Genomic DNA, 20,606 nt, shown 5'->3' with positions numbered 1-20,606 from the left:
ACATCTGGTGCTCATGAGAAAAGTGCCCTCCTTAATACCCATCATCCAGTTAGTCCATCTGACACCCTTGTCCCTCCGTCCACTGTGTTTTTTATCTGTTGTTAAGAGGCTTTTATCGTTTGTTTCCCTCTCTCTTCTCATCTGATCATCTGTTTTGTTTCCTAAATTCCACATATGTGTGAAATTGTGTGGTATTTGTCTTTCTCTGACTTATTTCACAGAGCATAATACATTCTAGCTCTATCTCCATCAGTGCAAATAGCAGGATTTTTTTCATTGTTTTTAATGGCTGAGTATTGTATTGTGTATCTATGCACATCTTCTTTATTCATTCATCAGTCGATGGACACTTAAGCTCTTTCCAGAGTTTGGCTATTGTTGATAATGCTGCTGTAAACATTGGGGTGCTTGCAGATTCAGTGTCCTTACATAGTAGTACAATTGCTGTGGGGAAGTTTTACTTTTAACTACTACTTTTCTACTTTTAATATTTTTTCCAAAGGTTTTATTTATATTGCATGGGACAGTAAGCAGGGTGGGAGAGCAGAGGCAGAGAGTAATAGACAATCTCAAGCAGACTCCATGCTGAGCATGGAGCCCAACAGGAGGCTTAGTCCCATACCTATGAGATTGTGGTGACCTGAACCAATATCAAGAGTTGAGCTTAACTAACTGAGCCACCCAGGAGCCCCTCTATTTTTTACTTTCTGAGGCATCTTCATACTCTTCCAGAGTAGCTGCACTGTTTTGCATTTCCACCAATGCTGTAAGAGGGTTCCCCTTTCTCTACATCCTTACCAACATCTGCTCTCTCCCGTATTGTTAATTTAAGCCATTCTGACACATATGAGGTGATAGCTCATCATGGATTTGATTTGCATTTCCCTAATGATGCGTCTAGTCTTTTAGTCATGTGGGTGCCTTCTTTGGAAAAGTGGTTATCCATGTCTTCAGCCCATTTCTTAACTAGATGGTTTTTCAGTGTTAAGCTTGATAAGTTCTTTATATATTTTGGATACTACCCCTTTATCTGATGTATCATTTGCAAATGTCATGTGGTATTTGTCTTTTCTCTTTCTGACTCATCTCCCATTTCTTTTTTTTCTGATTTTCTTATTTTTCTGATTTTCTTTTCTGATTCGACTCCCTTTGCATGTCTCGTTGGCTATCATGAAGCCTGTGGCGATGAAAACAGGCATGTGTGTATCGTTATCAGTTACCAGTTTCAGGCCTGGAGGACCGAACCACGTACAATGGGCAGTTATTCCTTGGTAGTAGAAGGTAAATGTCCTCTTTTCTTTCTGTTGGAATCCTCATTTAATTAAGTAAATACTGTCTGTCTGAAACCTTAAGGAACCATTTACTTTATTACCTGACACATGACATTGAGGGAACCCTATCCTGGATAATGAAAATATTTCATTTGGGGGCTTCACAGGATCTTTGTTCACTCAGGAATATGGCTTTGAAATAAAAATGATATGTTTCTTAACTACTGGGAGAAATATGAGTTGCTCTCGTGTCTCCAGCAAAGACAGGAGGCCATACCGAGGACGCCAGGCACACGTACATCCCAGAGGAGGAAAGGCAGCAGAGACAGAAAGGCAGTGGCTGCAGGGACAGCAGGGAGGAATGGTCAGTCGTCGGTTGTCCCTGTGGTGGAAATGTGGCCCATGTACCTTCTGGTCTTGCCTGTGCAACACTGGCAATGGACCTAGAGTACCACAATGTGTAATTTAAAAGCATCAGAGTTAGTTTTTGTCCAAAGTTAACTTATCCTTTATTACAAACAAAATGCATGAAGGAATTATAGAGGTTGATGACAACCACAACAAAATTAGACACAGTGCAATGAGAGGGGCGGGGAAGCCTTCCGTTGGGCTGTAGCCATGATGAGCTGCTGCTCGGTGGCAGAGGCTGGCTGCTCCAGTAAGGCAGGTGGATGCACCGGCCCTTCGATGAACTCGAGGGTGGGCACTGAGGCCTGCCTACGTTTTGGAGGGGCCAGGGGTGCAGGCAGCACCTCCAGTTGGGGACAGTGAATCAGAGGTGTGACCAACACCTGCAGTGGCTTCAACTCAACAGGTGCCATCTCAGCCCCTGGCAAGCACTCAACTCCAGCAGCCTTGACTGGCTCAATCACCTCTGGCCCTGAAGCTTCAGCAGGCCCCATAGTAGGAGCTGGGGCGGGCTCTTGAGGTGGTTTGGGATCTTGTTCAGGAGCGGAAGCTAGTTGCTCCCCTGAGATAGGTGGCTGCTGCAGCATGTGGGGGAAACGGATTGCATGTGCCAGGACTTGATCTACCTCCAGGGTGGCCAAGGTTACAGGTAGGTCCTCCTTGTCGGGATGCTGAATCAGAGGTGTGACTGCCTCATGCATTGGTTTGGACTCAGCAGCTAGCATCTTGGATCGGGCCAAGCACCCAGCTGCAGCAGCCTTGACTAGCTTGATCAACTCAGGACCTGAAGCTTCAGTAGGCCCCACAATAGTAGCTGGGGCGGCTTCTTGATGTGATTCAGGGTGTTTCTCAAGGGCCGAAGCTGGGTGCTCCACTGAGGCAGGTGGCTGCTCCAGCATATTGGGTACCCTGATAGCCTGCACCATGGTGAGCTCTTCCTCCTGGGTTGCCAAGGGTGCAGATAGCTATTCAAGTCGGAACAGTGAGTCAGAGATGTTACCATCACCTGCATTGGCTTGGACTCAGCACCTGGCCTCTCTGCTCGAGCCAGGCACTCAAGTCCAGCAGCCCTGCCCAGCTTGATCACCTCAGGCCCTTCACTCACCTCGAGTCCGCACTGGCCTCTTTTAGCTGTGCAGGGCACTATCCCATTCCTCAAGGAGGTGGACCAGAGGTTCTGTTCCTCACACTCCTGCCCCATCTCCTGTGTGGAGTTCTGTAACGACAGTGCCCGGCAGCCAGGCAGGAGGCCTCATCGCCCGGTCTGGCTGCTTTGGCTGGACCGCTACACCCAGCTGACTCCATTCCAGACACACCACACCATAGTCGGCACACATCTCCCCCAAGAAGAGAAAAGGGATGCAGCCCTAGGACCTTAGGTTAACTCGGATGGGTAAGAGGTACCTCAGGAATCCTCTTTCCACCCTGCCCACCATGACATCAGTGTGACCATGCAGGGATCACTGGGGTACCTGCTGCCCTGTAACTTCCTCCAGCCTAGGTGGGACCTGCCCACACATCCCTGGTCCCCTGAAACTGAAGAGGAGGGGATGGGGCTGCCCAGGATGGCTGGCACAGGTGGCCTGGCCTGCCCTGGGCTGCTCTATATTACCTTAGGGCACCTCCTGGCAAACGCCCTGAGGCATGGGCTGTGACGGTGGAACAAAAGTCTACAGCATGTGAAAGAGCCACAACCCTGGGCTTTCTGGAAGCCAGAGCCCCGGGAAGTTGGCAGGCAGCAAGAGAACATCTTTCACTAGCGGATGTCTCCAGCCAAGTGAACCTGATGTGGGGTTGCACTAGAATGTGGGTGCCTGGTTGCAGGGGTTCCAAGTTCTGTTGGGCTCTGTTGTCAAAGAAGTGACCTCACTGCCTGGGATCCCCTACCTGAGTCCACTCCTGGTTGAACCTTCGGTGTTGTCTTTTCACTTCTGTGTCTAATGGACATCTCAAATTTAACTTATGGAAACAAAATGATTCCCCTCCACCTCAGGCCCCCCGCCCCAGTGTTGCATGATAGACTTCTTTATTCCACTTGTGCTTATGTGAACCATCCACCTTGGAGATGTCCTGGGTTTCTCCCTGTCCACATCCCACATCCTGTCCATGAGATTCACAATATGAATTGTGCCCTTGTGCTATCCACATCATTCTTGCCTCGTTTCCTCTGTGCTATCCGCATGATTCTTGCCTCGTTTCTCATGTCGTGATGTTTCTGAGCCAGCTCAGATGAGGCAAGCTGATGTGAAAGTCCAAGGAAATGTTATGAGCTGGTTGGCATCATTTTGGGAGCTTGAAATAATAATTGTAGAACACTGCACTTTATGTATTTGTTTCCTATCTACTGTCTGTGTCCACCCCAGTACCTACAACAGTACCTGAGGCAGAGAAGGCCCAAAGATTTTTTTTTTTCTAAAGGTACATTGTTGTTTTGGGGCCTTGTGCACAGATTTTGGGAACTTCAGTGATGAAAGTCACTAAGAAAGAGATATAGGCAGTCCTCCAGATTCCCTTTTAGATGCAAGTATCCCACATGTCACTTAAAAATGTCAGGTTCAATCGAAGCTGGGTCCTTCATTAGTTTCTCACGAGTAAATTTGCTCCCTGTTGCTAGGGCTGCAGTCCTAAACTTATAAATGTTGTTTCTCTCATCATAAAAATGTACTCTCCAGATTATAGTTGTTTATTATGTCTTGGACAAATTTCATAATTTTTCTTCATAGTCTATTGTTTTAGGAATTAGAATTCTTTAATTTCTGGGTTGTTTCATTCAGACAGTGATGCGTTACTATTTTTTGAAAAAGTTGTTTAAGATTTTTTGTTTACCTAATATGCTAAACTCTCAGCTCTTTGAGATCTTCTTTGATTCATTGTTTAATTGCCTAACCACCTAGCAAATGTGTTAGAAATTACAAGTATCTAGTAAAAGTATCCTGAATCTAATTCAATAACCAATTTTAGTTTTCTGTATTGGCCCATAAATTTACAGCCTCTTCAAAACTCCATTATATCATTGTTACATGTACTCTTTCATATTTGAAATACATTATTTCATAATTGCTTATGTAAAAAAAAAGTACTGTGCCCAATATTTAAAATTCTTTTTTACGAATGCATTCACATCATTCTTATAATGATGTATGGCATTTAATGTTGTAGTGAAATTGTTCATGTCGGTGTCTCTGGCAACTTTTCCTTCTGTACTTTTGTGGTTCCTGTTTATATCATTTGGATATCTTTTGAAAAGCAATGACATTCTTTAGACCCCTGAAGATTTCCCTGGTGTTTTTTATTTTTTTAGTGTCATTTATTTCCATCTATTTGACCTGTTGAATACATCAGTTAAACAAATGTTTGCTTATTTTACATAAATGGTTCTTTTTCTTGTTGTACAATCTCATAAGTAAGTCTTAGATAGACTAAGATGGGCCTTAGATAGGAAAATTCTTCTCCCATCAGTCTACAAAGCTGAGCAAAGCGGGTGATGCTTTAAAACATAACCTGTTGGGATCCCTGGGTGGCGCAGCGGTTTGGCGCCTGCCTTTGGCCCAGGGCGCGATCCTGGAGACCCGGGATCGAATCCCACGTCGGGCTCCCAGTGCATGGAGCCTGCTTCTCCCTCTGCCTGTGTCTCTGCCTCTCTCTCTCTCTCTCTGTGACTATCATAAATAAAAAAAAAATTTTTTTAAATAATTAAAATATAACCTGTTGTTTCTATAACTGTATCAGGCTTACGTGTTTTATATTTTTGCTTTTGTAGTAATTTAATTACCACTTTTGGAGCACTTGCTACTTAATCTTCATTAGAAATTAACCCTCCAGGCAGCCCCAGTGGCCCAATGTTTTAGCGTCGACTTCGGCCCAGGGTGTGGTTCTCGAGACCCGAGATGAAGTCCTACCTTGGGCTCCCTGCATGGAGCCTGCTTCTCTCTCTCTCTCTCTCTCTCTTTCTTCTCTCCATCTGTCATGAATAAATAAGTAAATAAATCTTAAGAACAAAGAGAATTTAACTCTCCACTGAGGTAAGCCAAAGAGCTTAGTAAATAAAAATAAATTCTAAAATAAATTCTAAATTCTGTATCTTTTGATCAACTTTAATTTATCAAATCGAGATTACATGGGGTTAAAAATTAATTTCCAACAGGGAGAGATATCTTTTCTGATAACAAAATTAACAAAAATAGAACATAGTCTTCCATCTTTACCTTTTTATTTGTTTAAAAATAATAATTATAAGTGTTTTATAGACTACAGTAGCCCAGCGAAGGATTTCTGTTTTCCACATTCTTCATATGCACATAACTACAAAACCTGATTTTATTTAATAGTATGGTTTACTCACAGTCTGTAAAACTATATCTACTGTGGGTGGAAAGAGATTGTGCTCAAAGAATCCCAAAATCTTGCTTAGGTCTTTTTCTCCCCTTTTTCCATAACCTGGATCTGGGCTAGAACAGTTTAATAAGTGTTAAATGTCTGAACGGATGTGCAGATTTTGCCTTTTAGGGTAGTAGCAGCTCCTCAAAGAGAGAAGCTCTGTTTTTCCATTTGAGTTTACTTATACCTCAAATAATAAATGTGACATTGCCTCAGCAATTGCCTGGCCAAAAAAAAAAAAGTTAATTTCATCTTTTGTTAAGTATACTGTTTAGCCTAAATGATAAAGGTAGGTCAGGAAAAAAATCAGTATAGATAGAGGTATTAGATTTCAGGAAAATGAACTTAAAATGGTTACACTCTTCATTACCCTCTCAACTCAAGTGATGGGCTAAGGAGCTTTTGTGATCTGACCTGTTTACCTCTTCATCTTCCCTTTCATTACTGTCTTTGTCCTCTCCCTGTTAGCTAGAGCCATGCTAAATTCCATCCAGTTCTCTGACTGTGTGCCTTGTTTTCTTCTACGTTCTTGCATGCCTAAATTCTGCTCATCTTCCAGAAATGCTTCTCAGAAGCCTTCCCCGAGCTTCCACAGGTGGACAAAGTGCCCGTCCAAGTGCTGAGTGTTCCTGAGTATGAGGTGTATCACCCCCTCTGCTGGGGAATGCAGTCTCTCTCTGGACCCTAGGTTACTTAAGGCACAGATGATTTCTTTTCCTCTTTCCTTCATGTAACATGCATTCCTATCATTAGACACAGACAAATATTTTTGAGGAGTGACTAAATTCGTCTGGATGATACATTTAATATTTGTTTATATGTTTATCTTAGAATGAATTTTGGAATAGGTATTGCCTTATTTCTTACAGTCAACGTACGCTTCGAAAAACATGGATGTTAAATATGTTAAGTGATGGTAATCTATTTTGTAAGAAATACTGAAAACAAAATCTTAACAGGTTTTCAAAAAATTCCAATTTGTTAAAATGTGCTTAAAATTACAGATATAGAATCCTATGCTTAGAATTGTCGGCATGGGAAAGTATGAGAAAAAGCGATAAGAAGATGCTTTTTTAAGGTCCTCATTTGTAAGGAATGTGAGAGGACCCAGAAGGTACGCCTTCTGAATGAATGCTCAAAAAGCAGTTTTGAAAGTTATCCAGTAAACATATTCAGAGTTTTGCCAACCCTGGAGGGTTGGCCCTAAAGCAATGGAGGGGAGATAGGACTAGGACAAGTCTAAGGGCATAGAGTCACAGGACTAATTGAAAGGCAAGGTCTGAAAGTGAAATACCAGAAGAAAGAAAAGCCAAGTGGTGCTGGATGGATGACAGTGGAGTAAAGCATGTGGCTCAGGCCATCTGTGACCCATATAAAGAGAACAGGGTGCTCTACAGCCTTCAGGGGGCCAGGCTCAGAAGGCGACAAGAAGGGCAAAAGAGATCCCTGAAAGAGTGGAGGGGTTTTACTTCATTTTAGTCAACCTTCATTGTCTGCCTTGTAACTTCAAATGTTTAGTAATTGAAAAGAATCTGAGAGCCGTGAAATGAGAGTGACCTTTGGTTCTACTTATTGGGTTCATGTTGTTGTACATGTGTGTGCAGCCAACCAGCAGTGCTCATTATGTACCATATCATGTGCTAAGAAGGGTCTCTTCCTGAAAATCAGGAAAGAGGAGAAAGAACTAGTTTTGATAGCTTTCTGATTTGGAAAAGCTTTAAAAAATCATGATTTTAAAAAAATAAAAATCATGATTTCGTTATATAGTAACATGTTTCGTTATACAGCTTCCTTTCTGTGTTCATTCTCATGAGGATTAACCATAGAGCGAGTCCTGTGAAATGAAGAATGGTTGTATTCTAATTTAATTCCTTGAATTTCTTGTTTCCTTGTTTTGAAGTGGATATTTTGGGGGTTTTTTGTTTGTATTTTTTATTGGGGTTCGATTTGCAACATATAGCATGACACCCACTGCTCATCACATCAAGTGCCATTCTCGGGGCCCGTCACCAGTCACCCCATCTCCCCACCCACTTCCCCTTTCACTACCTCTTGTTAATTTCCCAGAGTTAGGAGTCTCTCATGTTTTGTCATCCTCTCTGATTTTTCTCAGCGATGTTTTTATGTATTTATTTTAATTTTTTTAGGATTTTATTTATTCATGAGAGAGAGAGAAAGACAGAGAGAGAGAGAGGGAGGGAGGGAGAGGGAGAGAAATGCAGAGACACAGGCAGAAGTTGAAGCAGGGTCCATGCAGGGAGCCAGACAAGGGACTCGATCCCAGGTCTCTAGGATCACAACCTGGGCTGCAGGTGTTGCTAAATGGCTGAGCCAACGGGGCTGACCCTAAGTGAAGATTTTACTTTATTTTATTTTTACCTTTTTTAACTTTTTTATTGGAGTTCAATTTGCCACATAACGCCCAGTTTTCATCCCACCATGTGTCCCCCTCAGTTCCTATCACCCAGTCACCCCAACCCTCACTCACCTCCCTTTCCACTACCCCTTGTTCATTACCCAGTGTTAGGTGTCTCTCATGTTTTGTCACCTTCACTGATATTTTCACTCACTTTCTCTCCTTCCCTTTACTCCCTTCCACTAATTTTTATATCCCCCAAATGAATAAGACCATATAATGTTTGTCCTTTTCCGATTGACTTATTTCACTCAGCATAATACCCTCCAGGTCCATCCAAGTTGAAGCAAATGGTGGGTATTTGTTGTTTCTAATGGCTGAGTAATATTCCATTGTATACATAGACCACATCTTCTTTTTTTTTAATTTATTTTTTATTGGTGTTCAATTTACTAACATACAGAATAACCCCCAGTGCCCGTCACCCATTCACTCCCACCCCCCGCCCTTCTCCCTTTCCACCACCCCTAGTTCGTTTCCCAGAGTTAGCAGTCTTTACGTTCTGTCTCCCTTTCTGATATTTTCTTTATCCATTCGTCTTTCAATGGACACCGAAGCTCCTTCCACAGTTGGCTATAGTGGACATTGCTGCTAGAAACATCGGGGTGCAGGTGTCCTAGTGTATGACTGCATCTGTATCTTTGGGGTAAATCCCTAGCAGTGCAATTGTTGGGCCATAGGGCTGATCTTTTTATAACTCTTTGGGGAACCTCCACAGAGTTTTTCAGAGTGGCTGTACCAGTTCACATTCCCACTAACAGTGCAAGAGGGTTCCCCTTTCTTCACATCCTCTCCAACATTTGTTGCTTCCTTTCTTCTGTTTGGTTTTTACTGACATTCAAAAAAAGTAAAACTTCAGGCTCATAACTTTGTTGCATTTCTAAGTCCTTTCAACAACAAAAGGAAATTGTGTATTATGATTAGAAGTTTAAGTGAGTCCTAAACTATTGGAAGAAAATTCTAAAATATACATTGAGGTTCCACAAGGAAAAGATTGAGTTTAAACAAAAGAGCCAGAGCTCATTCTTCCAGAAGGTTTGTTAAGTTGAATACAGAGCCCTTTTACAAGTATACTAGAAAAATAAGTAGTCCCACAGTATCAGTCAATTCATGTATAAATGACAAGAGAGCTACCTTTAGTGAAACTAACTCTAAAGTAGTTGACTGCCAAGCTGATTGTTAAATTGGTTATTATTAAAACAGGAGAAAAATCCCACACACTTAGAAATGAGGTCCCAGATCGAAAGAACTGGTAACTGTAGCTGCTTATAATCTAAGTTAAATAATTCCTTCACAATTTGAGTAGATATATATCAACATGGCAGTCTTATATGTAATTTATGGTGCTTCCCTAGAGCTTATTTTTGAGAGATGCTAGTGAATATGGAAGGAGAAAAATGAATGCTCAAAAAGTCCTATTGCCATCTTATACATTTGGGGAAACTAGGAATATGTCCAAAGAATATAGGTGTTCAATACTTTTATATATAGTAATAACTAACACCATAAAATAGCACCCGTTTAGATAGAATTGATGGTAGACGTGGCAGTACTACATCCTTTTCTACAATGTCTGAGCCTATGTAGTACTTAAGACCTTTCCTCCAGGCATGAACATTAAATATTGAATACTAAAAAGCGTGAAAATAATTTTGTCTTTGGAAGTAGTTTACGTGAAGTTTTCCTGCATGTCCCATTGGAGATTTGCGAGGAGCCTGCTTCTCCCTCTGCCTGTGTCTCTGCCTCTCTCTCCCTCTCTGTGTCTCTCAGGATTAAATAGATAGATGATAGATAGATAGATAGATAGATAGATAGATAGATAGATAATAGATAGATAAACAAATAAATCTTTATAAGAACTAAATAAAATTATCATCATTATTTTATGATATTTATAAAATGCAGTAAAAGTTAAGGAAATCATCCTGAGAGGCAGGAAGCCTCTCTCAATCGGCCATCTTTTTAACATGTTTTTTTTTTGTTTTGTTTTGTTTTTAAAGATTTTATTCATTTATTCATGATAGTCACAGAGAGAGAGAGAGAGAGAGGCAGAGACATAGGCAGAGGGAGAAGCAGGCTCCATGCAGGGAGCTCGACGTGGGATTCGATCCCGGGTCTCCAGGATCGCGCCCTGGGCCAAAGGCAGGTGCTAAACCGCTGCGCCACCCAGGGATCCCTCTTTTTAACATGTTATACTTATTTTCCTCCCTTGTTTAAGGCTTTTTTTTTTTTTGTACGTATGCCATGACTTTTTTTTATTAGCTATACTTTTGAGGAAGAAGCTCTTCAATTTAGAGGTGCTGTATCTTTTTTTCGCCATAAATTCATTGTCTTCTAGAATCCCTTAGAGTGCAACAATCCTGAACTCCTATGGGATTTTTCACCAATGACCGATGAAAGTTGTTTTTTCAACTTCCCTGTTTTATTGAAGCAGGTCTGAAGACCAGGAAGAAAGCTGACTAGTGATCTGAATTGCAAAGTGTTGAGAACTAACCAGTGAATTGTCATGGTGCCTAATGACTCTTAAGCACAAAGGAAGTTTATTAATTATTTGAAATAAAGACAACACAGTCATTTGTAGGAGATCCTTAGCTAGAAAGTTTTGATATTCTTTGAAAAAAATTAATACAACAAAACTTTAGAAAGTTTTAGAAGAAGTTACAAAAACATCAAAACCTGAGCTGCACAAAAGAAAAGTCACTTATCTGAGGTCACAAATGTAAGGGAAGCAAGTAAGTGCAGGAAAGCTGGAAGCTTCTCGATTGGTCGTGGCCATAGAGAGTTTGGACAAGACAACAGGATGCCACTTTTATTTCATAGGGAAGTGTCGTTTGTGACTATCATTTGTAAATGGGTTTTCCGTTGGTTTTGGCGGCAACAGTGTTTGCCACTTCTCTGGTCTAACTGGACTAAGACATCCCTCACTCCTGTTACCACTGGTCCATGTTTGCAGTGCTGTTGGTTGGCTTTGGAAATGTGAACTTTGTGGAATGAACAGGGAAGTTTCTCTGGCATTGAGTGGAAAACAAGGAGTCCACACAAGGCTCTGTACGGATGGTGTGTGTGCATGCATGCATGAGATACTTTCATAACAGGATCTCTTATGAAATATATATATATATATATTTATATAAAATATACTGTATCTTACAATGAAGTGAACTGGGGAAGAGACAATTTTATTAAGAAAATCCTAAGGAAGAGGGGTGCCTGGGTCGCACAATCGTTGGGCTCCTGGGTGATGCAATCGGTTAAGTGTCTGACTCTTGGATTTGGCTCAGGTCGTGATCTCATGATCTTTGGATCAAGCCCCGCATCAGGCTTCATGCTCAGCAGTGAGTCTACTTGGAATTCTCTCCCTCTGTCCCCCTACTCATGTGTACACACTCTCTCTCAATCTCTCTCTCTCTCAAATAAGTAACTAAATCTTCAAAAAAGGAAAATCACAAGAGTAAAGACATATATGGTACTGTACTGTATAAAGAAGTGGACCCATGCAATTCCAACACCTGTTGTTCAAGGAGCAACTGTATTCTTATCTTTATATCTCCCACTTATTAAGCCGTGATCCTTAGAAAGCCATCAGCAGTTGTCCCTAAGACTAATGACCTCTTTTTTTCTCTCTCCTACTCCTAGTCTGCATAACAGGAATGCTGCCCCTGTCTACTGCATTAGTGGGAAATGATCTCTGAGGCAATTTAGAAGACCTGGTGTCTGTTTCCATGCTTGCCCTTTTCAAGCTGTGTCACCTTTCCTCACTCCATGGGGCCTTTGTTCTTTTATGTATGCTTGAATAGTAGATGGTTGTCAAAGACTCTCATACAGTATAATCTAGTTGGAAAATTATGCATTTGCCACTCTGTATGAAGAGGTAAAACATGGGTGTGCAGTCACATATGACTTTGGATTCCTGGAGTGATCCTTGCTGTAGGCTTTGTTTTGCTAGAGCTCGTGTTCATCTCTAAGTTTCTGCCTTATAGAGGCCTGTGGGGTGTAAATGAGACCATATGTGGAAATTTCCGAGAGTGTCTACCTGGGAGGAAGTACATATGATCCCGGGTGGGGCCGTGGGACTGGTGAGGTGGTGGGGGTCTTGACAGCAGTCAGACTTGGTGCATTGAGGTTTCCTCTGCAGCAACAAGCAAAGTAGAACAACAGAGGTGCCATCGTCCCCAGTAGCCCCACTGTCCTATGTCTTCAGCATATCCCTAAATGCTACTGGGTACATACTTGGACAGTAATCATCCCAAATAGGTGGTCCTGAGCAAGCAGCTTTAGGGGTGCTCTGCAACCTTAGCATGTTTGGCGTGTTTCCCTGGGGTCATGAGTGCTATTTTCCAAAGAGAATACAAAAATGGAACCTGCTGTTTGTACCCATAAGCCGTGGCATATTGAAATTGGGTTGTATGGCATTGAGTTCCCTTTAGTGCCTATCAAGTAAGCTAACAGTCAAAACCTATTTTATTTTTACTGTTCTGGGCCTATTTCTTTAATGAATAAGTATTTTTTTTTGTCCCTAAAGAGGCTTATCGTGAAAGAGGGAAAGATTTTTGGCCTCAACTCTTATGTTAAAATTAATGGAAAAAAGAGAGCCACATTCATGAAAGTATCTTGAAGCTGTAGAATATACAGTAAGAAATAATTTACAGAGAGATGAGACTAGTAGATTAATTAGATTTAGATACATGAAATAGCTGACTTTTTTTTTCTTATAAAAGCGAGGTTTTTTTTATTTCAAGGTAGTATTTTCCAGAGATACCCTGATTCATGCTTTATTCTATTTTGAATACCTGTTGATGGTAGTACTCAACTACACTCGTGGCTGTTTTGTTTATAAAGTCAGATGTTGAAAATAATCATCTTGGTGGACCCTTTTATTTTACAAAGAGTGTTAGGGTATGTATGTTTGTATGTATGTATTTATTTATATCTTGAGTTGTAGAATGTAGCTTATGGTGTTTATTCTCATAGATTTTTCTTTTTCTTTTTTTTTTTTCTTTTTTTCTCGCAGATTTTTCTACTGAAGCAACCAAGAAGCTACATCTCTGCTGTCCTAATGTCTTGTCTGGTAGCCCCGTTTCTGTCTTGTGTTATCTATATTTTGTATAAAAAATCATGTGGTTACCTTATGCATAGTATGTCTTCACCATAGTTCATGGCTGAATTTAGAATACTTAGAGACATCAAGGTCAGTTAGGATCTTTCTTTTAATTGTTCAGAAAATGGATGATGAAATCATTATGTAAGGGAAGAAAGATGGATGGGTAGAGGAGGAGAGACCCTGGGGATGTGGAGCTGAGACTTGCTCACTGTTGCCATGAGTGTGACTTGGCATGGTGAGGGTTGACTTTAGATTTGTCATTTGGATGCATCGTTAGAAAATGGTGTTTTATTAACCAAGATAGAGAACACAGAAGAAAGAGGAAATTACAGGGATTAGGGATTGCAGTATGGGAGAGAAGATGACACTTTCACTGTGCTGAATTTACAATGACATTCGAGTATTCAGATTGGAGATAAATAGCAGGCAGCTGAAAACCAGAGTTGCAAACTTGAAAGATGGGTTTGTCTGTTTGTATATCATTTTTATGTGGTGTGGATTCGCCATATAGAGGAACGAATTAAAAAATGAGAACAGCATTTTTTTTTTGTCTTTGATACTCATTTTGAAGGAACATGAATGTGTTTGGTCAGGGTTTATGCTGTCATAGGAGGTGTGTGTGTGTGTGTGTGTGTGTGTGTGTGTGTGTGTACAAGGCATACCCATTCTTGTTGAACGTTTTGGTTAATCTTTACTTAAATGCAAGACCATATGATACTCTGAAGTTTTCATATTTATAATATAGGACATTCTCTCTGAGGTTTTAAATTACTAAATCAGATGAGGACCCTTGGAAGTTTATTGGAAGTATATAATATTCCCTTTTAGGATAGGTAGTGATAAAATCCTAATGAGTTGTCACTATTTTAAGATCTGTGAAGTTCCCTAATTGGTATTCATACAGGTATTTTTAATGAAAATAACTTCTTGCAGTCGAAAATGTTGTGAAAGAAATATTACTACACTCCTTCTGCCTTTATCTGGAACATTCTGCCTTTTTAGATATTTGTATATTATGTCTATTGCCCCTAAAAGAATAGATATGTTATGATTTATTACCTCTTCCTGCTTATAAGATACATTTTTTTCATATTTTAACATTTTTGAAATTGTGATGTGTTTACAGTCACCTGGGACATTGAGTTTTTTCACCTTTGGAAAAGATGTTAGTAAATCAATTATGTATCTCAAAATCAATACTCAGAATCAGAATCAAGTAAATACTACACACTAAATGATCATAATGCACTACCCAAGGCATTTACTATTGCCATGGGGCACTTTGATTAGTTGATTCCAATTTTGGCTCCTTAGTTATTTTGTAGTACTGAGTTTAGTGTTCAACCCCTGGCTAGAAACACTGATTTTTCTGATCTTCAGGTGATAGATTAGCACTGAGAATTTTTTAATGAACTCATGATTCCTACAACAATCTCTATCTGTCACCTACTTAGGGAAATGATCCTCCAATTATTATGTGCTGACTTCCTTTCTGAAGCTGGGAATGTCTGTTCATCTTTGTATTTCCAGAGCGAACCTTGTGAGGTGGCACATGCTAAATGTGAGCATGGAAGTGGGCTGGTGGCTTGACTCACAACTTTGACCTGACCTATGGTTCAGTACCTGCTTTTCTTTTTGAGATCCAAGATCCTATGGACTCACTGAACCTCCACCTCTGTAGTGGACAGTGCTGGAAGGGATATCCAGAAAAATTCACTTGCTTTTATTTTTTATGCTTTTAAGATTGTTGAATTAAGACACTAATTAGAGAATATTTGGAAATTAAAGAAAATCTTTAAAATTCTAGCATAATCTTACTGCACAGCAATTGTCATGGTGAATTTTTAATTGTATATGTATTTATTAGATAATTTTGTCTACATTTACATATAGCATGAAATTGAAAAGTCATTTTTTCCAAATTATTCTGTAATGTTTCTTTAGTTCTTTTTAACTAAAACACCACATATTGATATATTCTTTCTTATAGAATTCTAATTTCACTTGTCTTTTTTAATGTGAATAATAGGTTTATATTTATTTTTATATTATTTATTTTATTTATTTTTTTAAAGATTTATTTATTTATTTATTTATTATTTATTCACAATAGACATAGACAGAGAGAGAGAGGCAGAGACACAGACAGAGGGAGAAGCAGACTCCATGCCAGAAGCCCGATGCGGGACTCGATCCTGCGACTCCAGGATCATGCCCTGGGCCAAAGGCAGGCGCCAAACCTCTGAGCCACCCAGGGATACCCTTAATTTTTTATTTTTAAAGATTTATTTATTTATTCATGAGAGATGAGAGAGAGAGAGAGAGAGAGAGCCAGAGGGAGTTATCAGTGAGTGTACATTATTTTGATTACGTTGCACAAAATAAAACTACTATTTCTTTCATAGAAATACAGCAGTGGGAATTATTATGAGTATTTGTAAAAGTATTGAATTATGTCTCAGTGGATTTATGTGAGTGTGACTTTTCCTAATTTAAGAATGTACATTCAAGTTATTGCTGTCCTTTTTTTACTTCTTGACTGAATGAAAAATGTTGATTTTCTTACTACAGAGTGCCAAATAAATAGGAAGATGAAGTTTTCTCTTTGGAGGGAATTCCAGTTTTACTTTGTACTTACTCCTTTTAATCTAAAAATTGAAACAAAAGTTACGTGCTGAATCCCCATTGTTGTAATCAGTGACTAGTTACAGTATACTGTACTTGAGGCTATTAGGTCTACAAATGCCATCCTATAATTACATTATTATTATTATTATTATTAATCTTAAGGTTATGGCTTTGGAAGTTTTAACTGCTAGGTTTCTCCTTTTGAAAGTAGATGTGGAAGTCATAAAGGACTGGCCGGATTTGTTTATTGAAGAGGTACAGTTTTTTTTTTTAATTTCAGGTTTCAGAGTCAAGTAGAATTTGAGGAAAAGCATAATATATAGAATTGATCTTTTTATTCTTCTGGTGTTATTGGTGTTTCAATATAAATTAATGCTTGAATTGCTGTTACAGTCTTTCTATCTGAGTTTCCTGGGAACGTATCATCAGCTGTTCCTGCCTCCTGGCACTCGGTCATCTTCTGTGTGCTGTGGCAGGCTGCTGTTTATGGATGCTCAGCAGAGAATTACTGAGGCTCAGTTCTCCCAAACGTGGAGACCACTGTGGATTGGACAGCATGCCATCGTGTAGATTGTCCTCATCCATCCCACTGTATGCTCAGTACTGTCTGTGGAGTGGGAGGAAGTTATTTCTTCCAAAAGGTTCAAAGTTATTTCTTCCAAAGTTTAATCATTTAATATCACTTCAAATAAATTTGACTACTTGTAGGTATGTTGCCTATTGTTTGTGAGTGTATTTACATTTTGTGTAATGGAAACGTATTTGCTGTTCTTGTTTTTAGACTTATAGGTTTTTTATAGGGGAGAAAATGAGAATATGGACAAAATGGGAACACCTGGAAGTTGATACATTTAACATAGATGTTTTTTCTGCAGTAGAAACTCTTTAAAAAGCAAGATTTATGTTCAGGAATCAGGAAACATTGGAAACAACCAAAATGTCTATTTATTACCACCATAGGATCCCGTTTTTGAAAAAAAAAGCCAAATTAAGAAATATAGTATTTATTGAATTATTTTATAATATTACAAAATATATTGTTACATTATAATGAGATAATATAGTATTTATTAGATTATATAAAGAATATGTACATATGTTGTAAAACTATCAAACCAACTGAAGGAATGATGAAATGATTCAGCATATATTTATCTTTCAGACAGTAGGCTATGAGATGAGATTAGGGGAAAGCACACAGCTTAGTAGTATGCTCCATACTTGCCTTGCTTACTGAATGTTCTTTACTCATTTAAAATATTATATAAAGAAAACATTTCTTAAGATCTGATTTAAAAAGGCAGCACATGGATATCCCAGGTGGCTCAGCATTTTAGCACCGCCTTTGGCCCAGGGCATGATCCTGGAGATCCGGGATGGAGCCCACTTCTCCTTCTGTGTGTGACTCTGTGCCTCTCTGTGTGTCTCTCATGAATAAATAAAATCTTAAAAAAGGGCAGCACAATAATTGGTTACTTTGTTGCCTCAGTGCTGTAACAGAATAGCAGAGAGTAGATTGGGTGGCTCATACACAGATATAGATTTTGGATGTCCATGGCCCAAGCACCTGCAGATTTGGTGTCTGGTGGAAGCCCACTTCCTGGTTCAGAGGCCACTGCTTTCTTCTTGTGTCTCCCACATCGCAGCTCTGTGGGCTGGGTTATTTTTTTACAAGGGTGAAAATCCCATTCATGAGGGCTAAACCCTTGTGACCTCATCACCTCCCAACCACCTCAGGTCCTAATACCATGAGGACTAGATTTTATCATGTGAATCTTTGGGGGGGTCACAAGGATTCAGTCTGTAACATGTTTGGAGAATCATATATGGACTACCTAGGAGGTGGGTGAAAAACTCACCTAGGAATATATGACTAATTTTGTCTTTTAGTATATTTATAAGTTATTTTAATGGTGTTACAGAAAGCATCCAATTATATGGAAATTTTTCTGATGTGGAACAGGAACTGAAAATTGCAATTCCTCACTAACCAGTAAAAACTTTACTGTTGATCTCACAGGATAATTGTCAGAATCAGATGTAATACAGAATATCAGAAAAATTGTAAGGTTTAAATGCTATTAAAATATAACATCATTCCTATTCTGGTATTCTTTGCAAACATAATTATTTGATATTAGGAGTCACAGAACTGCTTTGTTTAAAACTGTGTTCTTATTCTCGACTGTTTCTAATAATAGAATGCACACCTTTGTTCTGTATTCATTACTTCAACACACTTTGGGTACCTTTGGGGAAAAAAAACAAGCACTGCCAGTATTGAGGAGTATCAGTTATGAATAAGTAAGCATTTAGAGTAGACAGGTGTCAGTTTTGTCTGGTTCAGGATACTAGTCTGTGGGTCTGTGTCACTTCAGATGACTACCATGCCACCTGGTTCAATCTCTTTGCTCAGGATCCTGCTTCATGGAAGGCTGGAGTTTTGCTAATTCTGTTCTTCTATAAGCATGTTAGGTTTTCTGTGTGTGTTTATCAGTTGGTGTATCCCTGCAACTGACATATATGACATACTTCTTGCTCGTAGGCCTTCCGAATGTTTTCATTCAGTTAGTAATAGAGTTGATTCTTTTCTTTACTTCTTTTTGCATAGAGAGACCTAGTATTAGCAATTGAATACTCACCCACTGAAACAGAAACCACCACCATGATTTCATTAAAGGCACCAAGCATCTGCTCATTTACTGAAGGGGATTACATAGTATTCTCTATACAGCATCTCAGTTCACACTTTGAAGACTATTTGCCTGAGGAAAGGACAGTGTATGAAATTGGGTAAATTATTTTTTCACATTTACCTCATTGATAAGAGGTTAAGTGTCGTCAAGTACAACCACTGAGTACTCTTTTATTTTTAAAGTTAGGTTCCACAAACTATAAGTTTGGCATTTTACTAGACGGCTGAAGAAAGGTATGTAGGCTTAATAGAATGAAAAACTGCCTTATATACCTAGCACATGTGTACATGCCATTGTACTCATAATCAGTTGCAAATGCACTTAAAATATAAGCAGCTCTTCTCATGGTAATCTTTTGATTATCCTTATTTTAGAAAAATTACCTGGTTGATGTCAAAGTGAAATGATATGAAGATTCATTTCTGCCCATTTGTAAATTACTGACACATCTGTTTTGATTAATAACCTTAAAATATTTTATGTATTTAGGTAAGCTGTTCAAAAATGTTTCTAAGGAAGTTTTGTATGGGGAAACATCTGGCTTATTAACTTACATAGTAGAAAATCCACACCCTTGTTACTGTTTGGCAATACAAAATACATAACAAGCACTGAATTTAGTACTCATTTGGCCACACAAAGTTGAGAATAAAGTTCATGCTTGGGAGTATTAGTTAAGTTCACGTTATCTTCCCTTTGAACCAAAATATGAATGTTTTGAATATTAATAATGACTGGAAATCTCATGGTGGGACTGAGAAAGATAGAATACATATCTGCTTTGAGGAGAAAGTAACGTAAAAGAAATCACTTCTATATTTATATACACATATATATCTGTAGGTAGAATTTTAAATAAGTTTAAGTGTAATTAATGGCTGCTAACATTGTACAGTTTGTCAAGTTTGCCACATGGGATGCCATGGAAGAAGTATTACATATTCTGGTTTTAAGGCATTAAAAATTAAATATTACTTGGTTATGTTTGAATATTTTCTTTTTAAAATATTTATTTATTCATTAATGAGAGAGACAGAGAGAGAGGCAAAGACACAGGCAGAGAGAGAGGCAGAGAGAGAGAAGCAGGCTCCATGCAGGGAGGCCAACGTGGGACTAAATCCCACGTCTCCAGGATCACACCCTGGGCCAAAGGCAGGCGCCAAACTACTGAGCCACCCGGACATCCCTGTGTTTGAATATTTTCAAACAAATCACTGGTGTACATGGGAGTATGTTGAAATATTTAAATGGTGTGAAGATTCTTTTTCAAGATTAAATTTTATTATCAGACATGAGCTAGTGTTTATAAATTATAGAGATGTTTTTCAGTAATTTTGACACAGTAAGCTTTGAGAGTTGGTCAGTTTTTTCATTGTTCCTAAATTTTAAAATTGTCTCAAAAGTTCTTCTATACAGAGTCAAAACTTTGATGATGATTTCTGTATATGTTTCGGCAGCAATTATAAGAAAAGGATGTGAAGTCTTTTGATACTGAAGACATCATTATTTGAGTATATCCTTCTTACCATCAAAAATTATACAGGACAGATTCATTGTGAAATCAGCTGATGTGTCATTGTTGCATTTTATTGATTAAAAACCATTAAACACAACTAAAGAATTTTCTGCTTAAAATAGTTTAAACTGATACAAAGAAGAGTTTGATTGCACTTCAGTTTTTATCCCTTTTTACTTGAAAAGCAAAAGAA

The 20,606-nt window shown here is 39.0% G+C and overlaps 1 protein-coding gene and 1 long non-coding RNA gene across 2 annotated transcripts; one reads left to right on the top strand and one right to left on the bottom strand.

Annotated features, from left to right (window-relative positions):
- Positions 1 to 574: 574 nt before the first annotated feature.
- On the top strand, positions 575 to 20,349 carry LOC144282137 (uncharacterized). The gene is made up of 3 exons (XR_013350481.1): positions 575 to 1,281; positions 13,484 to 13,559; positions 19,272 to 20,349. It is a non-coding gene; the product is annotated as an uncharacterized LOC144282137 (long non-coding RNA).
- Positions 1,785 to 3,658, bottom strand: LOC144281565 (uncharacterized). The gene is made up of 2 exons (XM_077844375.1): positions 2,785 to 3,658; positions 1,785 to 2,644 (listed from the first exon to the last, which is right to left on the bottom strand). Exons 1-2 carry the CDS (start codon positions 2,878 to 2,880, stop codon positions 1,838 to 1,840), a joined length of 903 nt encoding a protein of 300 aa, XP_077700501.1. The 5' UTR covers positions 2,881 to 3,658; the 3' UTR covers positions 1,785 to 1,837.
- Positions 20,350 to 20,606: the final 257 nt, after the last annotated feature.

Source organism: Canis aureus, chromosome 13, assembly GCF_053574225.1.
Source record: "Canis aureus isolate CA01 chromosome 13, VMU_Caureus_v.1.0, whole genome shotgun sequence".
In the NCBI taxonomy this organism is placed as follows: Eukaryota; Metazoa; Chordata; class Mammalia; order Carnivora; family Canidae; genus Canis; species Canis aureus.
This window is presented reverse-complemented; position numbering and strand designations above follow the sequence as displayed.

Coding starts and splice junctions, on each gene's coding strand:
- LOC144281565 (XM_077844375.1), bottom strand. CDS start 2,880: ATGGGGCAGGAGTGTGAGGAACAGAACCTCTGGTCCACCTCCTTGAGG. Junction 2,645..2,784: donor GAGGCCAGTGCGGACTCGAG/GTGAGTGAAGGG, acceptor CGACTTGAATAG/CTATCTGCACCCTTGGCAAC.